Source organism: Cariama cristata, unplaced genomic scaffold (assembly GCF_000690535.1).
Source record: "Cariama cristata isolate BGI_N322 unplaced genomic scaffold, ASM69053v1 scaffold13114, whole genome shotgun sequence".
Lineage (NCBI taxonomy): Eukaryota > Metazoa > Chordata > Aves > Cariamiformes > Cariamidae > Cariama > Cariama cristata.
Window position 1 is genome coordinate 1 of NW_009612409.1, and position 27,689 is coordinate 27,689.

The following is a 27,689-nucleotide window of genomic DNA, read 5'->3' on the forward strand; positions in this document are numbered from 1 at the left end:
CGCCGGGAAAAAAAACCAAACCAAAAACAACAAAACCAACCAAAAAAGAAAAACTTTTCTCCGAGGATGGAGCCCGCCGGGATGGATTATTTCTGGGAGCAGGTCCAGCAGAAGGACGTGGGCCGCAGGCTGCAGGTGGGCCAGGAGCTGCTGGGGTACCTGGGCGACCCGGGCAGGTCCCCCGATGTGGAGCAGGACCAGCAACGCCTCGACAAGGTGATCGACGAGTTAACAGGATGGGTCAGCTCCAGTAATTTTAAGGTAAGGCGAGGCTGGGTGCAGGAAGAGCATGATTCATCATGGTGGGAAGGTACGGAGCTCCGGGTTACTTTTTGATCAGAAGTAAAGCTACATTTACACCAGTTTTTATCCCTCCCGCCCCCCACGAAGGGAAATTCAGAAATTTTGGGAGGGTTGGTTAACATTTTCTTGTTTCTGTTCCTCTATCCTAAAAGAAGCAGTAGGGTTTTTTTTTTGGTTTTGCTTTCGTCGTTGGTTAAACGTTTTTGCACATAATATTAAAAAAAAGAACCAAACAAAACAAACCCGCACAGCTATTCTATGTACCCAGGTTGTGTTTCTCATTCTGGAACGGGGTGGGTGGAGATTTATTTTTTCTTCCCTTCTCGCTGCCGGTGGCAGTCCGTGGTCCTGCCCTTGGGTGCGATGCTGCTGCGCCGCAGGCCGTGGGGAGCGCTGGGCTGTGCTTTGTGCCATTTAGCGAGGAATTTCCTTCGTGGGGCTCCCGTGGTAAGTTTGAAGTTGTTTGTATCGTCTTTAGGTGACTTTCCTGGACGTGGGAAGTTCTATAGGACCTTTCCAGCAGCCCAATGATGACTCACGTTTCGCTATTTTTTTTAATTTTTTTTTTTTTGGTGCGTTTTAGAGGGAAAAGGGGGATTCCCCCTGCGCACCTCCCGTGTGATGCTGCTACTTTTGCCTGGCCTGGGTCAGCCCGTGACACGATTGACAACGGGGTTTTATTACCAAGGCCAGTGGTATTCGCTTTAACCGTTTATTTTTTTTTTTTTCTTTAATTTTCCCTGGTGCGGAGCTGGGCCGGGGCTGCGCTCCGGTCGGCGGGGGGCGGTGTCGGGCTGCGATAGTGAGCTGCGTCTGTCGCGATCCGCCCTGCCCTCTGCGATTGTTCCCTTACCTCGCTGTCTTGCCTTGGGAGATGATTGACTTGCTCTTTGGGCTTTTGAACTTAGGGTAGTGAGCTTATTGCGATTTTTTAATTTTAATTTGCTGGGGAGGCAGGCGGCGGAGTAACTGGCCAGGGCGGTGTGTGCGTGGAACGGGGGGTTTGGGGGTTTCGTGGGTGTTTTTGTCTCCCTTGCCTTGGCAGTGCCGTGGTCTTGCCGGGGTTTTGCGTGTAGTGATTCGGAGTTGAGGTCTGAAGATAATAAGGCTTAACTCTTATTTGCGGGTATGATTTCTGGGTTTTGGAAGCATATTTGTCATGAAAGGTCAGGTTAGCTTGAGGAAATAGCGAGTGTTGGACAGGTATCCCTTGTGGGCTCTTCAGTGCCTCATCTGAGGGCAGCTGGTGGTGGTAATTGATTACTGTGAAACCTAATGGGTCTTTAAAAATAGCCTTTTGTGTAAAGATGACTAGAAACGTACTCATCTCAACAGGGTAATGGAAAAGTTTATTCCTGCACTTTTAAATTGTCAAAATTAGGCGTTAATACTTGAAATTTGCTTTTCAAGGTGTATTTTTCATAACGCAAGACGCTGTGCTTGCTGTTGATGTGAGGTGAGAGAGCTCCCTGGCTGTGGGACGAACGAGGGACACGCAGTGCTCTGGATCGCAAGCCTCGGTCGTGCCAGATGAGGTTCAGAGTATTACAAATTCTAAAAGTTTATAAAATAGCTTGCATAATAATTAAAATCCTTTTGTTACCTCTTCTCTATGTCCACTTACTGGTGGCTCTTTATGCATACAACATTCTATTTCAAAGCACGTTATGTACATTACATGAACTGCAACAACCCGAGATCTTGGGCGTTTTGCTGGTGGTGCGTTCTGGTGTTCCTGGCTGTGGTGGTGACTGCCAGCATCTGGTGCTTCAATGAAAATTAAAAATATTTTGGAAAACTGTGGTTTGAATCTTACTTGTTTATTTTATCTTATGCAAGCATAGGTGTTACACATGTAAATGTTAGATCTGAGTTTGTTATTAAGCTCAGGGCCTGAATGATACCATAACGAGTACCACAGGCTTACATGTGTTCTCAAGAAAAAAATTAATCTTTATTTTTTTATTACTGTGCTTTTAATAATTTATTGGTTACCCTTTCCTCTGCTGAGGAATGCATACGTAGAGTGCTTAGACGATTCTGCTTCTCATATGTTTCTTCTTGTGTCTTGCTAAAAAAGGTTTTGCAGGTCTTCAAAGCGCCAAAGTAATTAATCCCTCCCTGTTGACATGTCTGTCTAATTGAGCAGCGATAATGGCTGGTGACTGGCTTATTTATCAGAACGGCTGAGCTAGATGAATTGGAGTGACAAGCGGAGAATATTGGAGGAAGTTTTGAGGGGGAGCGTTATTCCCAGTGTAGGTGACCGATATGGATAATGAGGGAATAACTGAGGTAACTCGCCCTGGACGTGCCTTGTCTTTCCTTTGGTGTGAAAACTGAGTTCTTGCATGCAGTGCGCTCTGCTGACCGTACCGAAAGAGAAGATGCCTGACCTGGGAGCTCTGGGCTCAGCTCTGTGCTGTGCCTGAGAAGAGAAATCTCCCTATGAAATGCCACCCGAGACAGTTTGTGCTTTGCATAACCAGAAGGGAAAGGATCTGGAGGGAATAGGAATAGGAGGGTTGACTTGGCAGACTTGATAACGAGTGGGAGAAAAAGCAAATAGGTGTTCTGTAAGCAAGTATGGACTTGTTATCAGCAAGGTTGAGTTAACTTGTCTCGAAAAGTTTTTGGCCATCTAAGTAGTGCTTTTGCTTTTCTGAGGTTTGCAGCTCTGGTGGTTTAATAAACAATCTGGTGGTTCCAAACGAAGAAAGCAGATAGGGAAATTTCTGACTTTGTCTAGCTCATTGAAGTGGAAAATGGAATTACCCGTTCGGGTTACTGATAAATCAGAAAGGTAGGATTGAGAATGTGCTGACTCATCCACAAATGGTGCGGAGCCCTCCTGAAAGTTGGCTGCAGAACAGAGGTGAGTCGTCTGTGAAGGCTGAGCGTGGTGGTGTGGTAAGGGGACGTCGGTTACCGGGTCTGTGTGGTCAGTGATGAATTAGCTTCCAAAGACTGTTGAAAACTGTGCAACCCCAGGGACTGCCCAGGTGATGGGCATAATCTAAGCTTTTGTTTTGGATCTCATTAGAATGAAAGAGTTGCTCACTGAACTGAAAATTGTTTCCTTGGTGCCCTGGTACCATGGGCTGGCGTATTTCAGATTGGCTGGGACTGACCTCGCTCCGCCGACAGTTAGAGCTTCGGTTTTGGGCTGGGTTTTGGTTCCCTCCCCTCCTCCCAAAAACCAACTGTTTTCCCAGGGCCGTGAGGAATAGCGGAGAAAAAAAATAAAGGCAGTGAATTCTGAAATCTTTTTAAGGAGCAGATAAGTTGGATGCAAAGTCTTAAGAGCTCGGTGATGGTATTATTCTGCTGGTATTTGTTCTCCTCAAACACTGAAATATTTGATAATCTCGGAAAATTGGAACAGTGCTAATGTTTGCGTTCAGGCTCGGGTGAGCTTCAAGCAGTAAATTATTTCTCCATTCGGAGGGTATCGCTACTGACAGATATTTGCTGGCTTTACCAGGTTAACCTGGATATTCATCTCTGTATACGTGAGTCTTAAGTAACACATCTCTTATGTCTCTCTTGTACTCAGTAGTCACTTGAAATAATTACAAGATTATCTAACTTTGTACAGTCTGGTGGCTTAAACTGTTCTGTCTGATGCAAGTAATCTGGAAATCTGCTTTGAACTTCTGCTAAAGAGATGTGGGATGGAGAAATACTACTTCTCAAGTAGAGCTTTGCAAGTCTGCTCTTGGCTGTTAGCATGTTGTGGTTTGTTGTTTTGGTTTTTTTAAGCACACCAAAATTGAGTAGTTACCCTCATAAAATTTATTTTTTGATCAGTAAAGCCACCTTTTGGTTTTTTATGCAAATCACACCTGATTAGAAGTAATAAAAACCTATGACTAAAGTTCTGGTAGTTTCTCAAAGTAATTTTATGTGAGAAGAGTAATCAGTGATGTTTGTGGCTGAGTCATCTTTGGATTTTCTTAGCTTTATAGTTGATGCTTTAGCTTGTTTTTTTTCTCAGCTGCAGTAGGAAAAGAATTAATAATCGCTGTTCTTATGTCAGAGCAGCAGATTGTTTGCCATGCAAAGAAAAAATCAGGTTTCACGCTGTCTGTTTCTGAGAGTGTGGATAATTTGTTTCTTTTAGGCAAATCCTTGGGATTATCTTTTATTCTGTGCTTCCTGTAGAGTGAGATGTTTTCTTAGCTTTGTCTGTCTCAACACCAAATAGTGAAAGACACTAAAATACCAGTAATGTTATTGTTGCGTTTTTTGTATTTCCTTGGTTTGGCAAGTATTTATTTTGGTTTGTCTTTAGTTCAACGAAAGGCCAGCAGGAGGAGCTTGCAATTTCCAGCAGGGAAGGGAAGGTTTGAACTCTAATTTCGCAAACAGTTGAAGGCAAGTGGTTAGGATGTTTGTCTGAAGTCCTCGCAGAGAGATGGGAGCAGTTACACCTTTGTTGCCTGCATTTAAGTGTGTGAGGTGGAAGCTAGAATTTAAAAGTTTTATTTGAAGAAAATGGAAATCTGGGGGGGGGGGGGGGAGGGAAAAAATTTACGGGGGGGGGGAAAGCACAAAGTTCCGAAATAAAGAATATGAAGTCCTACATTTCAGTGGGAATGCACAGAATTGAATGTACAAATGCAGGATGTGGGGCATGTGATTAAGGAGCAGTCCTTGGGAAGAAAATGTGTGGGTTATTTTGGATCCGAAGTTGAACACAAGCCAAAATATGCTACACAAAAGGCAAATACTGTAGTGAGTTGTAGGACTGTAACTTGTAGGACAGAAAAAGGGAATGAAAGAGGACCCACCTCAACCTTTGTTTTTCAGTTACTGTACAGATCGCGGTATTTCCTTAGTCTCTGTTAGCAAGTAGTGGTAATTTAAATGTCTTTGTTGGAGGAGAAATGTTTGACTTTGAGCTCTTTGCTGAATTTCGTTATTCCTTTCTTCCAAGTTGGTTGTTTCGTCTTGGCCGTGAGGGAGCTACTTCCCTTATTTCTATGCAATAAGGCTGTGGTTCGACCTGTCCGTCTATGAATCCAGTTTTAGTTTAAGTGCAATGATTCGATTCTGTCTTGAGTAATAATTACTGTTTTTGCCTCTTATTTATGTTCTGTTCATAGAATGTTAAATAAGCTATTGAATGTTAGCCAAATGATCAAATGGATCTCCAGAAGACAAGGGACACTTGCAAGAAGTTTTAATTATTTAAAGTTTAATTAAAGCTAATTTTGTCCAGCCTTTAATTAGAAATGTGGAATATATAGTCTCGAACTCTCAGGCATCCCCTCCAGAGGTGGAATTGACAGTTTTCAATTGTTTTGCAGCTTCAGTTTGTGTAATCCAGCCTAACCATAGTCCCCGTCTCAATGGCACCTCTGCTTCTCCTGCGGCCAGGCGTTCTCACTGTCATTCACTCTTGATGCAGTTTGCTTCTTGGTGATGTTGGAATTCATTTTCCAGTGTTTCCACAAGCTGATTTGACTGATGGGACAGCAGACTGAAGCGTTCCAGCTCAAAAGCAGTTTGGCTGATGTGGGTGAGAACGGAGACCCTGTCCAAGCTCTGTGCAGGGTGCAAGAGGAGAGATGCATCCTTCAGAAGAGAACTCACAGCAGCCAACACGCGTGAGCCGTGTGTAGCTCAACATGCGTTTTTAGCGGCGTTACTGATTTAAGCATTTTTATTTATTTATTTATTTTTCCCCTGGCTGCTGGATTGCGATGGTGTGTCGAGCCTTCGTCGCTCTGACAGGAGTGCTGGTGAGGCTGCGCAGTAAACGGGCGCAGGGAAGAGATCTGGCCGAGAAGATGCTTTCTCTTGTTCATTTCTTGGACTGGTTTCCTAAAGCGGGTTACAGTTCAGCTGCAGGGATACTGCTCGCCTCACAGTAGAGGAGCTGGTGCAGGGGTAGGAGTAGGTAGCAGAGAATGGGAATTGTTGTATGTTTAATATAATTTAAATAAGAGGAAATGCAGAAGGAAATCGGAGACCTTGGGCATGAAAAGAATGATATTCTTTTGGAAGAACTAAGTCCTAAAATAAAGTGTTTCTTTGTTTTACTCCATCAATATGCTTAGAAAGACTTTCAAGGGCAATTTTCTTTGGGAGGGAAAAAAAGTGCCTTTTTAAAAAACAATTATTTATTCTAAAGAGAAATACCGTACATCTCATTGTCTTCCCACTGAGCCCTGCTTTTAAAGGGGCTCTGTCTTCAAACTTTTTCCACTGCGGCACATAAAGGTTAAGCTAGACAATCTCAAAAAGAAAATGTTAGGTGTTGCTGTATCATATACTTCTGTTTTATGCTCACTGACCTTGGAATGATGTTTATGAAAAATTTCTGACAGCGGTCAAGGGAGGAACATTTAATGCAGGTATGAAGCAAACTGTAGATATTCCCGTAATGGATCAAGCTGGAGACAGTACGTGGCGCGTTTTAGAATGCTGGTCGCTGTATTGTCCACAGAATACAGAACAACTTGGAGTTCGCACTTTCAGCCTGAATTCAAGTCAGTTTGAAGATCATGAGAGATTTTGAAATAACAGAAGGTTATAAACACTTTCCCAGTGAACATTTTGAGTGTTAGGCTAATGTGTTCTTAAAAATTGGATAAATGCTTCTAAATTAACCTGTGTGTGAGGGGAGAAATGTTACAGTTCCCAACTTGGGCAAAAGGCAGTAAAACAGATTTTTTTTTTTTATTTTTAATAAGCTTTAAAATTTTTATGACAGCACTATGCTTGCTTGTTTTGGCTGCTATACAGGAGAGGTCAAAATAACAAGGACCTCCCAGATCTATGCCTGTTGAGAAGGACCTCTGAAGAAACCAAGCCTTTGCAGTGCTGAGCTAGACTCATCAGTCTGTGGATAAATATGGGTGATTCAGTCAGTAATCCTCTGGTAGTGTGGTTACTCGCACTGCGGTGCTGTGATGATTTGTGGTTGGCCATCACAGAAGGGTTACAAAGGGAAGGCTATCAAAAGTTTGGTAGTCTATACCCCTTTTCAGACAGTGAGGGTTGCCACTGATGTGTAGTTTTAACAGTAGCAAAGATCTGATACTCTCAGGAGAATCTTAACTTCTAGTCCAAATTATAGTTGCAAAACATTGCTTTGAAGTCAGGAAACTTGCGTTTTTAGATAGAGGAGGCTCTGCATTTGCTAAAGAACTTGCGACTGAAATTGTTGAGCTTGAAGACTTTGTTAGATTACCAGCAACCCCTCTCTCCTTGCAATATGAAGTGGGGGAATATATGGTGTGTGGGTTTTTCTTTTGAAAAAAAAAAAAAAGAAAAAAGGTTGTACACGTCTTTGGAAGTGTGTCATTTGTACCCTTGAAGATAAAAGAAGCAAGAGGATGGAAATAATGCTTCTTTGTCAGCTAAAATATCTGAAGGCCAGATGTGTGTGGCAGCTTCAGCAGCTGGGACTGGAGTTTTGGCTGCGGTCAGCAGAGGCAGCTGCCCAGCTGGTGCTGGGTGGGAGGGTGGCAGCGATGCGTTTTCATGTACAAGGGAGAAGGGAGTCTGAAGATGACCTAGCTGGGACTGAAGAGCCACCTGGGTTGAAGAAACAACCCAGGAAAATGGAAGTTGCCTTCTGCCCATGGAACCAGGGGAAGTTTTTGGTATCAGTGCAAGCTTTTTGGTTGAGGGAGGGAATGGAGGATGGGTAGATCTCAGCAAAGCAGGTGATGTGGAGAGAACTGGAGTAGGAAACGGTACAGGGAGCAAAAAGTGATTGAATATCCTGTGAAATAGGAGAGAAGCAGCATACTCAGGGAGATGAGTGAAGAGAACTAGGAGTAAGAAACTTCAAGAAGAGAAGCAGGAGAGACTCGATGTACATACGTTTTTCATGTTTAGCTACTTGCAAGGTGCTCGAGATTATTTGAGAATTGAGAAAGTAGACCTTTGGGCTTGGCTAACAATACTTAAAGTAAAAACCTCATGATGTTCTTGCTGTATGTCTTGTTCCAGCATTGCAGTGGTGGAACAATGCTTGTTCTTGCAGGGCGTAGTTGTTTGGCATGCAGGTTTGTGTTTGTCAGTTGATTGTTAGTGATACCCCAACTGTCCCCACGGTGACTTTGTTCTTTTGGAGTTCCAGATAGTGACCTCCATAATTCCCCCATTAGATTCTCATGACCAGTTCGCAGATTGCAATCTGCAGAATCCATATTTCCATATACAGGTCAGAGATCCTATGACCAAATCCAAAGGCATTCGTATTAAGGTCATTTGGCAACTTGTGTAACTAGAGATGGTTCCCTGGCAGCATCCTGCTCCCAGATGTCCCCCCCAGGGATGGGAAATTACAGCATCACAGTGAGAATAACAGTAAGCACGCATGGTTAACCGGGTATGGTTTGAAGGTATAGTACGGTATTTCTTATCCTAGCAAAGACTTTGATGCCTGGAAGTTGCCCACAGAAGAGCAGTGGCAGTGCTGGAAGGAGTATGTAGAAGGAGGGCTGGAAAAGGAACAAGCTGCAGAGCAAGAAATAGGCTCAATTCCTAATCACTGGCTCAGTTCATAATTACATTTTGGCTAGAACATCTTGATTTCACTAAAGAGTCTGGTCCTTTCCGGAACAGATAAAATATTTCTCAGTTGGGTTGGCAATTTTGTTGTGATCTGAGAAGTCAAGGATGATCCTGAACACTGGCTTGTTAAAGAGTAGCTCAACAACTAATGAACTCCAGTTCAAATAAGCGTAAACTTCTTTTCCACTCTGAACCTCAAAAGCAGTGTTTAAATGCGTCAAATAGTAGTGAGCTGATGAATCAGTCTGAACACACAAAGGCTCTTTCTAGGCAGCAGACAAAAGGCGTAATGAATGCAGAGTAAGAAACAGATCCAATGATTTTAACCTCAGGAGAAATACATCCCTCGCTGAGGCTGGTGAGAGGTTTGTCTGTGGATGGTGGAGAGCCTGCGTTGGTCCACGGTCCCACAGTGTAGGAATACAATGGATATCCAGAATGAATTTCTTACTACTTTCGGGAATCACTTTTTAGATTGAGATTTTTGTCTTGGTTCTGATATAGTATGACAGTCTGGACAAGACACTAAAGGAAAGAGCTTTTGGGAAGCCTTGACATTACCATGAAAGCTGATGTGGTTTTTTTGTCAAAGTTATCAATTATAGTATTCTGTTTTCTCATCCTGAGCCGTAGGTGTAGTCACTTGTTGGCAATATATTAATTTAACCTGGCGATGCCATCCACTTATATTTGCTACTGTTTGTTTTAGTATGTAATAAAATTGTGTACATTTCCAGGTGAGTTGTACTAACTTGGAAGTGAGTTTTATACCTCCCGTTTAAAGCGAGATCTGTGGTACTAATACTGAATTTATTAAAATCTGCTTAATTATGCAGTTTCTTCAGATCCTAGATTTTTACGGAGACTGTATTTGTCTGGTTTCCTGTGGAAACAAGGCTCACGTGGTCCTGTGTGCGTGGGCCATATGTATCCACGTTCATCTCCAGTCAAATTTTTTTTGGCCTGTTTGTCTAGTGCAGACAATTGTGACAGATAAGGATCTCAAGGAAACAGAGTTGTCCAAGAAAATGTGGTTCTAAGTTTTAGGAAAATAAATAGCAAATAGAGGGGAGTAATTCTGCCCATGACTTCATGGGGAAAAATATGCAGTGTGTGTCTTACTAGAAAATAAAGAGGAGGAAAAGCTGTTGTGAATGCCCCAGCTTCAGCCGGTCCTTCCTTCGGCATTTGCAACCCCATGGGCAGCAATTTGAGTTAACTGGAGGATGTGAAAATGCAGGTTCTGGTGTTTGTAACGAACTCTTACGGGAGTGAAGAATGAAGTCTTGGAACAGTATGCGGGATGGTTAAGGGTGGGGGGAAAAGTGTCCTGACTCGTTAAAGTAGTTCAGTTGACTGATCATTTCTGATCATGTTTTTGTTTCTGTACTAGTGGATGTTGTCCTTTCATCTAGTTTCTGTTGGTAGGTGGGAAGTTCCTCACAATCCCAGGAGTGTTTTGGGCTTCCTTTTGTTTTCTGGTTTGGTTGTGTTTGGGTGTTTTTGTTGTTGTTTTGGGTTGGTTGGTAGGTTTGAGCAAACAAGAGCAAATGTAGAGAAATAAAACTTTCTGAGCTTAAGACGCAGGTGGACAAGTGGTGTGGTCTGAAGTGCTGGGGAAGATGGTATTGGCTTCTCCCGGTTGTTTTCTGTTGGGAGTTTGGAAAACAATGTAGTGACCTTAGTGGGTGAGCTAAGTGGCCAGATTGAAGTAAGCTCTTAGCATCTGGGAAACTATAAACCGTGTGTGGGTTTGGTTTCTGTCCTGTCCGTGTCCCGTGTCGTCTCCCCCCGCCCCCAGTCTGTATTAGTACTTGTATTTGGGGGCTTAGTTTTGCATTTTAAGTTGTTTGCTTTTTGTGAGCCTGGTAGGGGAGGTAAGGCTGAGGCCTGAAGCCTTCCTGGGACTGTTTCAAAGGCATTTGGATTTTTAGTTAATACTGAGTTAGGCCTCTGGAGACGTCTTTTCAAGAAAATGAGGGACAGAATTGCGGTCCTAGTATATGAAAAAAAAACCAAGAAAAAAGTTTCTTCCAGCTCCTTGGTGCTCATTACTATTAATATGAATTTTAAGAATTTGTAGTGGAAAATGTGAAACTGTTGGATTTCTAATAATTATTTTCTTTCTGTTTTAAGACAAGTACTGAAAAATCTGAACTGCTCTGGTGTATGTAAATATACTTGATCCATTCCAAACATATTCTGATAACTTTGTCTTAATGAAAACTTTCAAGGAATTACCAGCTCTCTAATTGGAACTTCAGTTTATCTTTAGGTTGAGATACAGTCTTTCAGCATGCTTGCATATATCTATGTCTAATTTCTTTACAATATATTCTAAAGAATTCTTTAGTGATCTGTTTTGTATATCTAATGCTTTTGTTTCAACAGGTAGCATTACTGGGATTAGATGTTTTAGGGGCCTTTGTCGACAGACTATCAGGACGCTTTAAATCCTATATAGGAACTGGTAAGTGAAATGTAACTTTCTTTTTCTTAAGGCTAAAAAGTAAAAGACATTTTCCCCTGTTCCCCCCCCAGGAGCTAAAGTGAAGTGTGTTGAAAGCTTTCTGAGCTAATTGCAATGTATTGGTAGGCATCTTACTGCTCTCGTTGGAATTTAAATAATTTTATATTTACTTGTAAATATTCATTTGTCATCCAATCACTGATCTCTAGCTGGCGGTTGGGATTTCTTTTTTTAAGTGTTCCAGAAATATCTTTTCAGTAATTAGCTTCATGCTATATAGTTGCTCACCCCTCCCATGCTATATACTTGCTTACCACTCTGCAAGACAGTCATCTGAAAATTACATTGGCACATAAGTGTTGCCTTTAACTTGTGTTAAAGATTGAAGGTTTTATTTGCAGATGGCTTTAATTAGAGCCTTATGTCTGCTAAAGCCTGTGGTCTCAGAACTGTGTGGTCCGCCTCCTCTTAGATAACTGGACTGTAGCTTTTAGTAGTCTAAACTTTTTATGGGATGAAAAAAAGTCCGGACTGTTATTCTTGTGTGGAATGTTTACTTGAATGAATTTCAAATTAATGGATCTATGTGTGCCCGAGTAAGAAACGGTTGTTCTGGGAGGTACGAGCAAACTATGCTGCTGAACTCCTGTTGCTGCTGTCCTTGACAAGAGATAGCAGTACCAGGGTGTTAACGCTGGTGTTACATCACCGGCTATTTTTAACAGCAGTTTCTAGCTTAATGTCCTTTCCAAAATTTGTGTGAATTATCTTACATCTTGTTCCCACATCCTCAGCTATCTCAAATTGTCTGTCAAAATCTTAACCTTTCCCTTCTTTACTTGTCTACTTTAAGAGTAAAGAAATCGGCAAGATTTGAAAGTTTAGGGATACAGAGTATAGTTTATGACAAGTTGCTAATGCAAGTCACTGGAAGCATATTTCAGGGTGCTGTATGAACTACTGCAGTAGAGTGCTACAGAATTTAAATCTGGTTTGTTGCAGAGGGTTTTTCTTTGGCTGGTCAGTTTTGTATTGAAGTGGTGTAAGGGAACTGGAGGCGTATTGTGCTATGCAGGTTATTGATTTCTGAATAGTCTCCATTTGGAGCTACAGACAGTGCTAGGCTTCCGAGTTGTACTCTGTTTTGATTTATATTTTAGTGGTGTGGAGAACTTAAAATTACAGCAACTTTATTTAAGGTTGGAAAGCTTTTTTCATTTCTTCTGTGTGTTTTTTTTTTTTTTTGAAAAAAGCTTAACAGAAGAAATGTTTGGGTTTTTTAAGTGTGAACAGTTGAGAATAGTTTGAAAGCACTCTTTTTTTTTTTTGTCCCAGTAGTTGAGTAGAAGAAGATTATGAGTGAATTAAAGATTTAAATTTCAGTACTCAGTAGCATTTATATTTAAAGAAAAAAAAAAGAGTACTGGCACTGGGTGACCATTGGACATGTATAACATCAATCGACATCTGAAATTGTGTATTCCAGAAGTACTTTTTAGAAAAGCTGAGTAGTAGTGCCTTCAGCTGAAATTGGTCTTCTGAGCATCTCCAGAATCAGGACCTGTAGATTGCATTATGCTGAATATGCCAGTCACTGCTGTGAATGATCAGCTTTACATGAGCTTAACAGACACTGGAATGTTAGTCTCAGTAAAGGCAGAAAACAATCTTTATTTTAGATGACTTTTTTAAGAGAGTGATTTATAGTATGAATTCTCTTCAGTTGGTAGCTGTCTCTCCAAGTCTTGTAACAGGATTTGGATCATTTTCAGTTTTTGTCAGTGAAGCAGTAATACAAAAACTTTATTGTAAATGTCTGGGAGTGTGGATAGTCTGGGTTTTATGAGAGTAAAAGCACACTGGTGAGCAAGAAAACTGCTTCCTTCAACAAAACTTGAAGAACTGGCAGTTTCCCAAATGATACTCTGTTGACTCCACAGACTTGGCTTCTAACGTCATCCGGGAACATTTGCGGTAAGTCAGACCCAAGACCTGTGTCTAACAGTGGTCCGTTTGCAGATGCCTGGGAAGAAAGTAAGGACTGGACGAACGTGCAGTCCATCACCCCCCGGCTGTCAGCAGCCTTGCAGTGGAGGGCCAGCTGGGGCGGATGGTATCTTCAGTGTCTCCCCTGTCACCCTGTTTTCCTACAGCTTTATCTGGTTAGATTTTGAACCCACATAGCCCTTTGGCTTCTACAGTGTTCTGTAGTAATGCTTCGTTATGCAAAACTCTTGTTTTGGACTGGCTGCCTGATAACATGATACATGATAAATCATGCATTGCAAATTCACAGTTCATACAGGTGATATGAGGAGAAAATAAAGATGATGGTATGAAGCCTGAAAACATTGGGAAATTTGGAAGCAAAACACTTCAACTAAGTAACAAGGTTCTTATAGCCCCACAGGAAGTCTTAGTAGTATTTTCTATGGTAGGCATTTACTTTCTTCTGTGTTGGTCAAATAAAAGTGAGTATATGATTTTTCAAAGACAAGCATAATAGAACTTTTCCAGACAATTTCATTATTACTTTGAAATATTAAAAGTATAATTAACTTCTCATTTATTGCAGTGCATTCGCACTGAAGGTCAGGATTGCACCATGAGTATAGCAAAGGAGGATGCATGTGTAAAATACCTACCTACTCCATTTTCTGCCTTTTTAAAAAATACAATGAATGGTATTTTCTAGATGAAGTTTCGCTTTTATAGCTGTGTTTTTTCATAAAATATCTGGAAGGGTAAACGTATCTTTGTCTTGGTAAAGAGTGTCACATTTTGGTGACCCTGAGACTTTTTGTATTCATGATTCAGAACTCGGTGAATGATGGAAATATAATAGTGTATTACCCAAGTGTAGCACAGCAAAACATATTCCCCCCCTTTAATTTCCTGTTCAGTGATGATGGGGATAGATTTCCTTAAGTGCCGGGAAAAACAACAAATGAGATTGGATATTCACCCCTATAAGCATTACAGGCTTTTTGCTAAGAAGTAAAAAACCCAAATGCTTTATTACTATTTCCAGCTTTACAGTCTATATGTACGCCGTAAATTAGATTTGTGCAAAATCAATGCAATAGTTGTAGGCCAGATGCTTTCCAATATTCTGAAGAGCATGTTAGTGATCTTTGTATTGAAGTATAGTGCCTGATAAGAGACTTAATTCAGTTTCCTAGGCAACAATCTAATGGTGCAGTAACTTTCTTCCAAGGTGTTATCCTTTGATGATTAACCACATTGCACGCTCGCTGCAGCTGGCATCACTGTTCTGGGAGCTTGGACACACAAATTGGGAACCTCTGTTTCAGTACTTCCAGCGAAGATGCTTGAAAATATTTTGCAAGGAATAAATATCAGGGTACGCGTTAGTTCATAAGACTGTGGCTATATTCTGGAAAAAATAAAACAGATTAAGGAGTATTTGAGTGTTGCATCTTTCAGTATTTAAAACTACTGCTTGTAATCTCTTTTAATCACAGAATATGAGAGTACATAATTACTCTGTCACGATCTCTTTTCCCGGGTGACAGCATTAATTATTAAAGTATGAGATATCAGAGGTAAAAGAGAATATTAGAATTATGGGCAAATGTGACTGGGTGATAGAGTTTCTGGGAAAAGTCTCTACTCAGTTTTGTTTTCTAAAAGGAGTGAATGTTATTTTGCACTCAGTGTTATCAAAGGGATGGGAAAAGAATAAAGGTATATGGAATCTGTTTCAGTTTTAATATTGTGTTATATCATGACATATTTTTCTGCATATATTGGACTGTCCATTAGTCTGTAATATAATTGTGTTGTCATTCACTTTCGCATACAACCTTACAAGATGTTGCAAAATGTATTTTAGTTATCTGCAAATTAAAGGAAAGATACTTGATAAAGAAAGACCAAACACAGATACACATGTTAGATTTATATATGTACATGTATCTGTAAGCCTGAATATAGATACACATTTTACACACAAAAACCTCATATGTAAATGTGTGTATATGTCATAGTAGTTTCAAATTCTTCGTGCTGTAAAAAGAAACCAGTGGGCAAAAATAATCTTGGAAGATAGTTGTTGTGCCATGTACGAAGATTTGAAAGCAATTTGAAGTCTTTAAACTGTTTCCCAGGTGGCTTCTAGAAGTGATGGAAGAATCTTTAAATTAGACTCTTCAGAGTAATTTAAATGCTCTTTCAAATTTATTGTTATAATTAAACATGCAAGTATGTTGCCTGATTTGTTTTAAAGCAGTTGTATGGACTTGCAATGTGCATTAATTTCTTGAGTGGATTTGGATTAAAAGCATTTGGTACAAGAATTTGGGAATATTTGTTTGAGTAAGACTGCATTTAGATAAGTGACAGCCAAGTTCTTAATCTTTGCTTTTTCTCCTGCTTAATGATTGAAGTTTTTGGATGGAAAAGACTTACATGCACAGTTTAATCAAGATGTGACTCTTCAGTGAGTGGTTGTAATGATGTAGAGAGAAATGCTTTCCTCAGCACCATGAAAACCAAGAACTGTTTCAGCATGAGCTACCATGGATATGTAGTGTGTAGAAAAATATTGGATCTTCAGGTTTTAGGGACTGACTGATTTTTAAATTTTTTTTTCCTTAGTTTTCATTATTATTAATTTAATTTAAATGTTGAGACTAATGGCATGATCTGCTGTAGGATTCCAGATTACAAATGCTGGCAGAACACCTAAATATAAAACCTGGAATAATTTCGGTTGGAAGGGACTTTCAAGATCATCTGGCCTATGTCTTTGCTTGAAGTATGGCCAACTTCAGATGTTAGAGAACACTTTGAAATTAAATCAAATTAATTCAAGAAAATGAGTTGCTCAGTTAATGTAAAGCAAGCTTTTCTACTTATGTGAGAGAAGTCTTATCTCAAAGATGCCTTGTTGCATCTAAATGCAAGTCAGGTGTTTTGTCTGGTACTGCCTTTTCATTTTATTGCTTATTGACCTCAGGAAAAGCTGTGTTGGATATGTCTTATAAGATTTTCTTAAACAATAAAATGCTGACTATCTCAGACTGTTTTTTGAAAAGGCTTTTAGAGACTCCATTATTTCTATTTTTTTTTCTCCAGATCAGATATTTCTAAATGCTTTTATATTTTCAAATTTAACAAAAAGATGAACTTCCTGCAACATCTCAGAAAATCTGTACATTTTCTTTGGTTCCCTGTATAGTTAATGATCATAGCTAAGGGTCATAGCTGATTTAAGTTGTGACTCTTTTCATCTTGATGACAGATTCTCTAAAGCTTTAGTCAAAAAAAAAAAATAAATTCTGTGCAGCCTTTTAAAGCTTTTTATGTCCTGGCTGGCTAGCACTGGAATTTATTAGTAATGGGCATGAATTTTACCTGAAGTGATCCATGTTTGAGTGGAAGGCTGTGATTTAGAGTACCATCTGCTTGGTGTCTGTGGACACTTCACTATATGACACCTAGAAATGCAGTGCCATTAAATAAGAGTAGAGAAATCCTAGCCTTCCTTGGTTTCTGTTTGGTTCCAATTAATACTAGTTCTGTAAAACTTTTTAGCTCTAGGCTAGGTTTTCAGAAGGTGACGTGAACATTTGTTCTCTACCTTCTCGTTTTCTTGCTGATGTAATACACCTCTTGAAACTTGTTGGACTTGAGGGCTCTCATCTCTTGTTCCTGAGACTGAGACCCTGATAGATTCATGGATGTATCGTATAAAAAAGTGTGTGTTTTTTCCCTCCTCTTCTGGTGATGAAGAGTATATCTCATTAATCCCATTAATGCTTTACTTAGTTGGCTCCCGGAGGGACCCAGAGGAGCACACTGATGTCTGAGGTGGCTTTGGATTAAACTTACCGTGGGCTGGACTTGGGCCTGGTGACCCTCTGAGTGCCCCCCGAGGAGGGGAGCGGTGATGCCCGCCTGCTAATGAGCCTTTGCCTACAAGTAGCCCTTGGCCCCGCGGGTCGGTCTGTGGGAGCAGCCCTATTGCTGGCCCCGTCGGAGCCTCTGGGATTCCTTTCTCTCCCCTGCATCTTGCCCAGAAGAAGAAAGACCACTCCAATTGCAGAGGCAGCTGTTGCCCTCCCTCCCTCCCTCCCTTCTAATGGCAGCTGTTTAATGCCGTTGCCTGAGCTGGCAACGTTTCTGGGAAAACTAGGAAAGTATTGCTGCCTTCGTTTAATCTGTTTCTGTCCTTAAAGCCTTTTCTTTTAATGTCTAAGACAAGAACTTAGATTTTTTTTTTTTACTAACAGAATTTTTACCAACACTATTGTTGTTTCCTTGGTAAAGATTCTGATTTGCTAAATGTTTTTTTTGTAAGTCTTTGCAGTAGATCGGACATGGACTACCTGAAGTTGGTTCACAGCGATGGGTAGGTGTGAGAGGATATGCGTAAAATAGGCACTTGGAAAGAGCAGGTGTAAGTGCTCAAGAGAGAGGGAATGGAGAGGGATCGGTGAGCAGTAATGCAAACTGAAAAGCTCCATATTTGTGTCCGAACAGAGGAAACTTTAGTTAAAGTTTAACAAAAGGAAATGGTTTGTGCTACCCATGGCATTCTTTGCTGCAGGGGGTCATACAGTTAAGCTGCTGAGGATTTTTAAAAATACATTGGGTGCCATTCTAGGCACTGACTTTTATGATTTATTTGTTTATCATCTTCAGTCCTGGTAGAGGAAATAAATATTTAATCTCTCCAGGCTGGTTTTGTCTTTAACCCTTGCACGTACTGTCCAACCAGAACTAAAATCATTATGTGAATTTGTATAAATGAAAATCTATTTAGGTTTACTGAGCCAAGAGAAGGAAGACAAACAATGGAAAAGAAACTGATGGGATAATAAGCTCTGTTAGGGATATAACAGAAAGGAAAAACACGTAAATAGCAGCTCACTTGGGGATAGATCTGGTAGAATTAACATGTGCTGTAGAATATTTTTGCTAACACTTCTAAATTTTCTTCAGTGATCAAAACCTGTAAAATCATGCTATAACAATGTAGAAATCTTAACAGGAAAAACTCGAGAGTGGCTGGTAGTGATAGGAAACTTTGACAATGCACTCAAATGTGGCAAAAAGGCAAATTGAATGGGATGTAGTACTTCTTGGCTCTCCAGAAAATAACCAGCAACTGCAAAGGGAATTGGTGTCTCCTAAATTTGGTGTAATGTTTCTCTGCATATCAGCAGAAATAGAAGAAAGGAGGAAAGCTGTCATATGTTATTAGGTTTTCAAAAATCCCTTTGAAATAATTAAAGAAACTAGGCAACAGACGAAATAAGATGGATAAGGCTAACATAAAACAGTAGGAACATGTGAATCGACACTGAATGTGACAAATTATATACCTCACTGGGTAATCTGTTAGGAGACTGCCACTTTGAATACTGCCTTCATGTATGATCCTACTTCTCCTTCCTCACCTTTCTTTCAACTCCACCATCTCTTTGAGACTGTTTAGTGTGCAGACTGATGCCAGAAATGACCAAATGCATGTATTTGCACTGCAGTGTAAAGAAGGACTCTAACTTGATAATGCTGCTGAGAAAGCATATAAAACTTAAAAGTATCAGCCAAAATGATTGTTCAGTTGCATTGGGGATGAAGTTGCAGGGGAGGGGGAAAGCATTGTTCTTAGTGATGTATTTTCTGGTCATGCAGTGTTTGGGATGTAGCAGTACTCTAATCTTCTAAAGCAGAGACTTGATTTTTGGTAAAGGGTGCCCTTCTATTGCAAGTATGACTTCAGCTGTTCCTGGTAGAGATAGAAACCTACCTAAACCTGCCCAAGGTTAAAATATTTTTATAAAATCCTTAGTGCACGAACACCCAGTGGATCCTTCCTAAGGTGCCACAACCTGCACAGGCTGTTCCTGTTGGCTCAGTTCCAACATAGCGCTTGGCTTGTGCTGTTGATTGACACGTGTGTATCATCCTGAATGTCTGAATATGTCCTCGGTTCACCTCGTAAACAGGCCGATACTGGTACAAGGGGTGGTATGGGCTGTGAGAGGGGAGCAGTGGTTGGGGTAGTGGGTAGGCAAAGCTGCTGCTTTCTAGGGACAGCACTGGCTTATCCTGATGTAAAGCAAAAGCCTGTGTTGTACCGTCATCGCTGACGCTCAGCTGTCATTAATTGCTGCTTTGGGTGTAGGAGAGGTTTTTTACGAGAACTCAAAATTTCTTATGCTCTGTGATTTTTGGCTGGGCAGGACTAGAGAGGAGCAAGGAGAGGCCAGGAGGTTTGGAGTAGGGAGAAGAGAAGGGTGACCAGCAAAACAGGATGCTGGGGTGGACCTGAGCACCTCAAATGTTGTCAGAATTTTTAGGTAGGGAGGTGTGTTTCCCACTCTTTCATAGAAAGGCCAGCTAACACAATTCAGCTATTTTTCACCATAGGTCTCCTTAGGTATGTCTAGTGTTTGGAGAAAAAGTGATGAAGGCATTAGGAATTCATATTGAAACACGTTTGGTGGAGATCTCCTTCTGGTTGAATGTTCTGAAACTTCATTAATAGGTGACCAACTTCAAATAATTTCCTATTGGAGCTTATTCTGACCGAAAAGATCAACTACCAAACTGAAAAGCAGCTGGTGGTTGCCAGCATTCAACAGCCTAATTTCATTTTTCTTATGCAAACAGAGTATATCATGCCTTATATGGGATCTTACAGAAACTTGAGATTTAAGGGGGGGGAAAGAAACAAGCCTGCAGCCATCTGGGCCCCTTGAGATTTAAGGGGGGGGGGGGAAACAAGCCTGCAGCCATCTGGGCCCTGGAGCAGCTCCCACAGCCGGTTATCCCTCTGTCGGAGCCCCCGGAGTGACAAAGGCCGGCGTGTTCAGTAGCTGAAATCTGCAGGCTGTGCCATAGCTTGGTTTAGCTCGGTGACCTCATCTCTGTTCAGCGGCCTCTGGTAGCTGTTCTGTGTGCTTGCCTTGGTGGTTTGAGCGGAGCCCTGGTATCTGCAGCTCCGTCAACCGACTCCGTGTGCTAATTAGTCACAAAGGAGCCGTGTTTCCCTCGGCGGGAGCAGCTCCTCAATGCCTGCGCTTGTTTGTGTGCCTCTCTGTGAAGCCTTCAGACCTCACCAGTGACGTATGGCACGGGTAAAAGGTCATTTTAGAAGTGCTGAAAATAGTCATGAAAAGTACCGTTGGGAAGAAAAATGTCATCAGTAAGTACACGAGTGATGGGAAGCTTGTGGGAGCGGTCAGCGGTTTTCTCCCAAAGATCACTTCTTGAGTTCTGGATGTTTCTTCTGTGTTTACAAAATGGAAAAAAAACACCAAACAAATCCACCAAACCAAAGAAAAACACCTCCCTAAAGACTAAACCAAAGCAAAAAAAGCAACACCCCACACCAACAAAACAACAAAAATCCCCACCCAAACCAAAAATCCCCAAAGCCTTGCTCTTCAAATGGTAAAATGAAAGTAGCTGTAATGATTTATTCAGAAGAGAAAGGGAAGAGGAGATAGATCAAAAATGCAAAAACTCGGTAGCTAAGGATGTCGGTGGAAGATCCAGAGGCGTTAGCATTAAATATTCAGATTAGGACAATTAGAAAGTGTTCAGGTAGGGCAGGAGGGGAAATTCAAACCTCAGTGTGTTTGTCCGGTAAGAGTCGTGGTACAGCGATGGCTGCTGCTTGTGAGGTAGGGGCAGGGGACTGAGGAGACCTCCCCAGTTACCGATCCTGTTCCCTTTCTTTTGCTGGCAACTCTGTTGTTTAGGTATTACTATAAAATCACTGAGTACTGTTACAGTTCTTTCAGATCTCCCTTTCAAAAAAACAGGGCGATACAGTTATTTCTTCTGTGAGTAGAACAGGAAAATTAATTTTATAGCAGTCAACAGCTGAGAGGGCTGAGGCAGCAACTGTAAAATACTCTCAGGTATTCAGAGAAGTAACACCAAGTGCAGGAAAAGGTGATTTTTAGATGTTACTGTGTCTCTCTTTTTTTTTTTTTTTTTGTTGGAATCTCACAAAGAAGCTCCCAAAGCGTGTGTGTAGGCCCCAGATGGAGGACTGGGAACCAGTATAGCAGGATGTCTTGCACAATGCTGATCTAAGCATTTATTCAGATAAACAAATTAATGTTACACTATTTAGGAAAGTTATTAGAAGTAATTATAAACTTCTCTCTGGATAAGCAAACAACAAGAATTGGCTAGTTCTTTCATTTTGAATGAATTCTGGTTTTTAGGATGTGAAATTATCAGCTGTCATGCAATTTTAGTTAAATATTATTTGAGGATGCTTGTTTTAAAATAGCAACTTTTACTGAAGTAGGGCCGAGTTTCCGGAAGACACACTGTGTGTGAATAGGAGGATTTACAACTCTTAAAATTTTTGTGATTGAACAGCAAAATCCCACTGATTTTAAAATAGTCCTTTTTTCCTATAGCAATTCTTTCCTGCGCACCAGGCCTAGCATTGTTTTTCAGAAAAGCCAGACATTCAGAAGCTACTGGCGTACTTTTTGAAGATAAAAGTGAAGTCATTTGTACGGTTTTTAATATGGGAAGCTTGCTTTCTTTTTAGCCTGTTGGAAGACACTATTTTGTTCAATTTCAGTCCAATGCATTTGTTGTTAGTCTTGTAACATACTTAGAAATACATTTGAGACTTTAAAATATTTTGACCAACTTTAAAATCGACTCTTATTTTTGAATGAGATGTATCTTAAATCTGTTTCAGGGAATACTCGTAAGGATTAGAAAATCTTCATTGAGTGTTTAATCTTTTTTCTTTTTTTTTTCTCCCCCCCCTTCCCTCTCTTGTAGTTCTCCTGCCTTTGATAGATCGTATGGGAGATGCCAAAGACCAAGTTCGAGAGCAAGCACAGAGTCTTATATTGAAATTGATGGACGAAGCAGCACCGCCCATGGTATGATTACTTAATGTAGACTCAGATGTAGGCCTCCAGTGAGCTTATGACTTATGCATGAGCTTGACTTTGAAGATGTCACAATGTTATGGCGACTGTTAATGGTGGAAATGTTAAAGGTACTCTTAATGGATTGACACTGATGCATTGTTCAGCTAAAGATAAAAATCTGGCACAGTGCAATTCTGCAGTTTTTGCATAACGTAGCTAAATTCTGAGTAGATGTCTTCATGTCATGTGGCTGGACTTTGTTAATTAAAGCATATTTGAAGCATCCTCCTGGGTTTGAGTTTGCATAATGGGAATAAATAAGTTTATTTAGCTCCGAATTTATTTTAAAATTAGCTTTGTATTTGAACATGTAGGAGTAGTCGTGCAGTTGAGATGGTGCATTCTAATGTAGAAAATCTGGCTTTCTAGAAGTATGACAAACATGCTGTGTGAACCTTGGACAAACTGAGGTGGGGATAAGTTGCCCTCTGACTTGTCATCTTAGGTTGAAGCTTGGCTTAAGCAAACCTTTTTACAGTTTTTGACATTATGTGGCTTCCAAGTGCTAGATCTTGTATTTCTGCTCTGTGAGTCTGAAAAAAGTAGGATTGTTTAATAGGATTATATTGTTTGAGCAGTGATGTTACTTGGGACTCTGGCGACCTTGGTTGTCAGTAGGAACTTATTATTTGAGTTTTTCATTTCTGAAGAAAGTCTGTTTATGAGTGCAGAAGTTAATAGGGAACTTTTTGTTTTTTGTGAACGAAAATGAGGTTCTTTTGCATGCTAGTTCCTGGCTTTGTTTGTTCAGACAAACAGGTTTGAATGTTTGTGCACAGGGAATAATATTTTGCAGACTTCATCTGCAGTGAGAAGATTGTTCTCAGTTGCTTTGTTTGCCTGATAGGAAAAACAGGTAGCGTGTGAGGCACCTGTAGAAACACATTTGTCTCCCTTCCAACATGAGGCGTTTTCTCACATGATTTGGTCATGGATCTGACTGGGATTTAGGCATCAAACTTTACTAGTGTCATCCACAAAGACGTGCCTTTACCTTTTCACGAGATCTAGTTTTGATCATTCTTTGAGAAAGAGACATTGCAGCAATTTTTCATGCCTAAGTGCACGTAGTTTGTGAATGACATGTTCCTGTGCCCAGGATGCTCCCAAGTACCTGGCGTGCAGACCTGAAAGTACAGCTGCCTCCACGGTAATAGCACTTGGGTAAGCACACAGCAGAGCATCTCGGAGACACTTTCATTTGACGAATTGCTGCTAGTCAATGTTGTGATAGTTGCTTCGTGCTAGGCCCTTATCATGAAAGAGTTTTAGATTACTGGTCCATCTTTCAGTTTCTGAGGAGCTGTTAGGTTGTACGCTGAGGTGATGGAAGGAAGCTTCCATCCGCTTCGGAGCTTACTCACAGGGTCAGACACAACACAAGGTTGTGTGGGGCCCAAGGATCAGTGTGTGTAAATAAGAGAAGGTATGGTTCTTCTGGTAACTCCCCTCAGGCGGGAGAAACCTGGCTTCAGTTGTCTGCCCTCAGGACAGTTTATGCGTCATTAAAAAATTTGGATGAAAAGCATCATCCTCACAGCAGGGACCAAAACAGAGAAGTCTTTCCTGTGCCTCCAACACTGAAATACAGAGTTTTAGGCTACCTCTGCTGCACAGAAACATCCCTTTGGAAGAGCCAGGTGGAAGAATTTTTTGGGGCTAAGTCCTGTAAGTTTCTTTCCAATCAACTCAACTTGTCTGTTCTAGTGTGTTGCTGCATAATACTTAATTTATCTTGTTGTCAGTTCCCTTTTCTTGTTTTAGAAGTGTTTGGTTTTGTTGTTTATTTTTTATGAGTGAGAACTAGATGTAGCTGGTTATAGGCAGGAAAGCATAAAAATAAGAATATAGGTGGTATAAATGCATGAATGGGACAAAGGGAGATTGCCACCAACTGTTGCTAGCAAGTCGTGAGAGCTGAAATTTCTAAGCAACCATTTGAATTTCTATGTTTAAAATAATTCAGTTCTTAAAGTAGCGTTAATTAAGTGAAAGACAAAATTTCTCTTCAGTCTGCTTTGTTTGTTTCAGTAGTCTACAGTTCCCTCTCTACCTGTAGTTTTGTACACCTAGCAAGGAGATTTTCTTTTCCCCATGTTTGTCTGGGACAGCGCGTTAATTGGAAGGATGTTTTCTTCCATAAAATCCTGTTCTTTGTTGTTAAGCTGTGCAGTTTTGGCAAGCCATATCCTGCTTGTCTAAGGCTTGTTTTCTTGAAATGTAATGGAGTATAAAAGAAACAAACAAACAAGAAACCACAGATGGGACAAAATGGTCACACAAGGCTCTAACTGGAACATTTTACATCTGCTATGAAGTGTGCTACCTCATTAATAAAGAGGACGCAGTATTCCCTGCTCTTAAGCTTTGTTGCTCAGTAGCTGTTTGCAAGGGTTTGTTTTCGGAAAGCTGAATGCGATTGCAGTAAATGGCATGGAATACGTTTTAGCAGATTTGTACGGAATGATTGCACGTTGGGATTGCAGCACTTTGGGGGGTCGGGATGAGGGTGGTGCCTGGGCTGGGAGAGGTGGGATTGCCAGTGTGCAGCCATCGCTGGGTAACGCGGATGCTGAGGCTGTAATGGCAGCGCTGCAGCTGGGGGACTTGCAGTTTGAGACTCTGCAGCTGCTCCCGAACTCCACCGAGATTCCCCAGCCTCGTAAGCTTCACGTTTACCCTTTTTGTGCCCTAACGTACAGCTAGGAGAAGGACAAGGAAATGGAAAGGTAAAAAGATAAACCGAGGAGGGGAAGAGTAAAGGCAGGCAGTGAAAAACAAGTGCGCAAGGAGGTGAATGAGGGTTTAGGGAGCTGGAGAATCGTTACTACGGGAAGCAGCACCAGCACAAAAGGAGAAATGTAAGCAGAACAAAAATGGAAGCAAAGGAATTAGAATGAATGGGCAAGAAATAATTAAAAAAGAAGAAATAAATTTAAAGCAAAAGTAGGGGAGAAGTGGACAGCAGGAGTATGGATAAGGACGAGCTAAAATGGATGAGAGGAAATTTTGGCAGGGAAACAGAATATGAAGCAAAAAGAATATAGCAACTTCTGCTTGAGTCAGTAGTTTGTAATGTTAATGTTTGTCTTGTGTGTGTTAGCCATAACAATTCTGTATGCTTTTAAGAGCTGTTTGTCAAACAATAAAAATACTCAGCTAGATTTCTGAAGGATGTTTTGGCATAGGAATAATCTGTGTTGTGTTCCATACTGTGCATTTTATAACTTAATTATCTGAGAAGTGCCTTTACTTTTCCAGTGGACCCCTCTTCTGTTATTTTTTTGCAACTGTTATGAATGTAATTATAAAATATGGATAGAATTACATTGCATTGTGCTCCTGATAATCAATTATTTCTGTTTTTATAGTACATTTGGGAACGCCTCGCTGTTGGTTTTAAACACAAGAATTACCGCTCTCGAGAAGGAGTGTGTTTGTGTCTTATTGCTACCTTAAACATGTAAGCTTTTTATTTCTATGGAGACATAACGGTTTTATCCTTCTTGTGAATGTCCTTTTTCTCTGAAACTAATACTTTAGGAAGTCTGATTCAATTAAATTAATAAATGGGAAAAATCAAACAGCTTAACTTGTGAGCTTTCTGAAAGAAAGACTAAAGGTATAGTATTTTTGCCTTATTTAAAAGTAGACAAAGTACTAGTAAGAGAGATGGAGCTTGGTTGATCTAAGTTTGTATTTTAGCAATGCTTTTTTTTCTTTTTTGTTTGTAGTTATGGTGCACAACCATTAATCCTCAGCAAGTTGGTACCGCATCTGTGTACAGCATTTGGTGACTCAAATAGTCAGGTAAGGATTTCATTACTTACTGGTGCTTCAACAACTATACTTTGACAGTGGAATGAAAGCAAAATAAGTGAAGTCATTTAAATAAAGCCGATAGGCTTGCTTGTATACAAGAGATCATTATTTTCTACCATGAAAAACAATAAACCCTTTTTCTTCTGAATGAGTCCAGCCATTGGAAGATGAAAGTAGAGTTGCAAAGGCAGCAGTGTTGCGATACACTGGCCCCTTTAGTTCTGTCTTCAGAGGTTGAAACTAGTCATCACGGAAAATAGTTGTTTCTTGTGGACCATGTTGAAAGGAAAAAAAAAAAAAAATTGACAGGAAGAATTGTCTCCAGAAGGAGCCCCTACATGAGACCTGTAATAGTCTGCCAAATTTGCTATAATAAGATAACATTATCATGTGTAATAATTTTGAAAATGGAACCCAAATGGCATTTGAGCACATGCAAGAGCTGTAGGTAAAATTGGTTAATTAAGCAAAAACACCTGCAGTGAAAATCAAGATGTAGTTCATAATGGTGACATCTGAACTTCAGAAAACCTTCAAATGGAAATGGATAAGATCTCTCTTGAGATAAGATCGTGATAAGATCATCTGATGATGTGTCTGAGAGAAAAGACTTAAGAATACAGTAATGAAGAAGGTAGCATTGGTAGGAGAGATGGGTGAATGAACAGGACAGGTTTATATTCTGGATGCAGCGAAGTCCTTGACTCCTCTTAGAGCATAGCATTGTTCTATTCTAGAGAAAAATCTGTTAAGAATTTGTCCTGTTTCTTGATCATTAGTAAAGATGTAGTTCATATCTTGATAGAGCAATTGTGGGTTTAGTTCAAACTGTTTCAAAGAACAATACGAAAGTCATTCCAGTAATTCTTTATAGAGAATAATGGCATTTACTAACATGCATTTTTGGCAGTTTATTGTGATGACTATGGTTTAAAATTTTTAGAGGCACTTGCTCTCCTTGCTTGAACTGTTCTTTCTCTTTCCCCTGTCTTGTCTTACTCCCTCTCTAGTGCTTATGTGATGCCATGTAATTCCCGTTGAAGGAAGTAAAGAAAATGCTGATCACTGTGGCCCACTCCTGTGGGCTGTCAGGCCCTTCATTTTCCAGAAGGGCCTCGCTGCATGTAGAAACAGATGAAAGCAAGATGAAGTGTCAGCACTGAGTGCAGGGACTAACTTTTGGAAGAATTGCCCATTGCAATACAGTCCTAAATAAAACACTTTTTTTTTTTTTCCCCTGCAAATATTATTCTTATGTCAATCCCAGAAATTCCCTCCAGAGCTGTTGTTTCTAGGATTTTTCATTTACCATCTGGAGATACTCTAACTTGGAACAAATACCATCTTGCAATAACAGTTGTATTTCCTTTCCCTTCCATCCTCACTGTTTCAACTGTTTTGTGAAATGAGTTGGCATGCAGGTCGATAGAAACTGGAAGATTAGTGGGTTGTCAGCAAATGTTGTTTTGGTTTCTGTAACCCTGAAATTAACAATTTAAACTGTGTTCACAGGTGAGAGATGCTGCCATATTAGCCATTGTAGAGGTTTATAGACATGTGGGAGAGAAAGTACGAATAGATCTTACGAAGAGAGGAATTCCTCCCGCAAG

General features: G+C 40.5%; 1 protein-coding gene across 1 annotated transcript; it reads left to right on the forward strand.

Annotated features, from left to right (window-relative positions):
• Nucleotides 1-66: 66 nt before the first annotated feature.
• Nucleotides 67-27,689, forward strand: LOC104154828 (CLIP-associating protein 1-like; the record flags this gene model as incomplete). Its single annotated transcript, XM_009698622.1, has 6 exons — nucleotides 67-261; nucleotides 11,230-11,308; nucleotides 22,103-22,206; nucleotides 25,629-25,720; nucleotides 25,992-26,067; nucleotides 27,592-27,689. Coding segments are annotated over exons 1-6 (644 nt in total), but the record flags the coding sequence as incomplete, so codon positions are not given.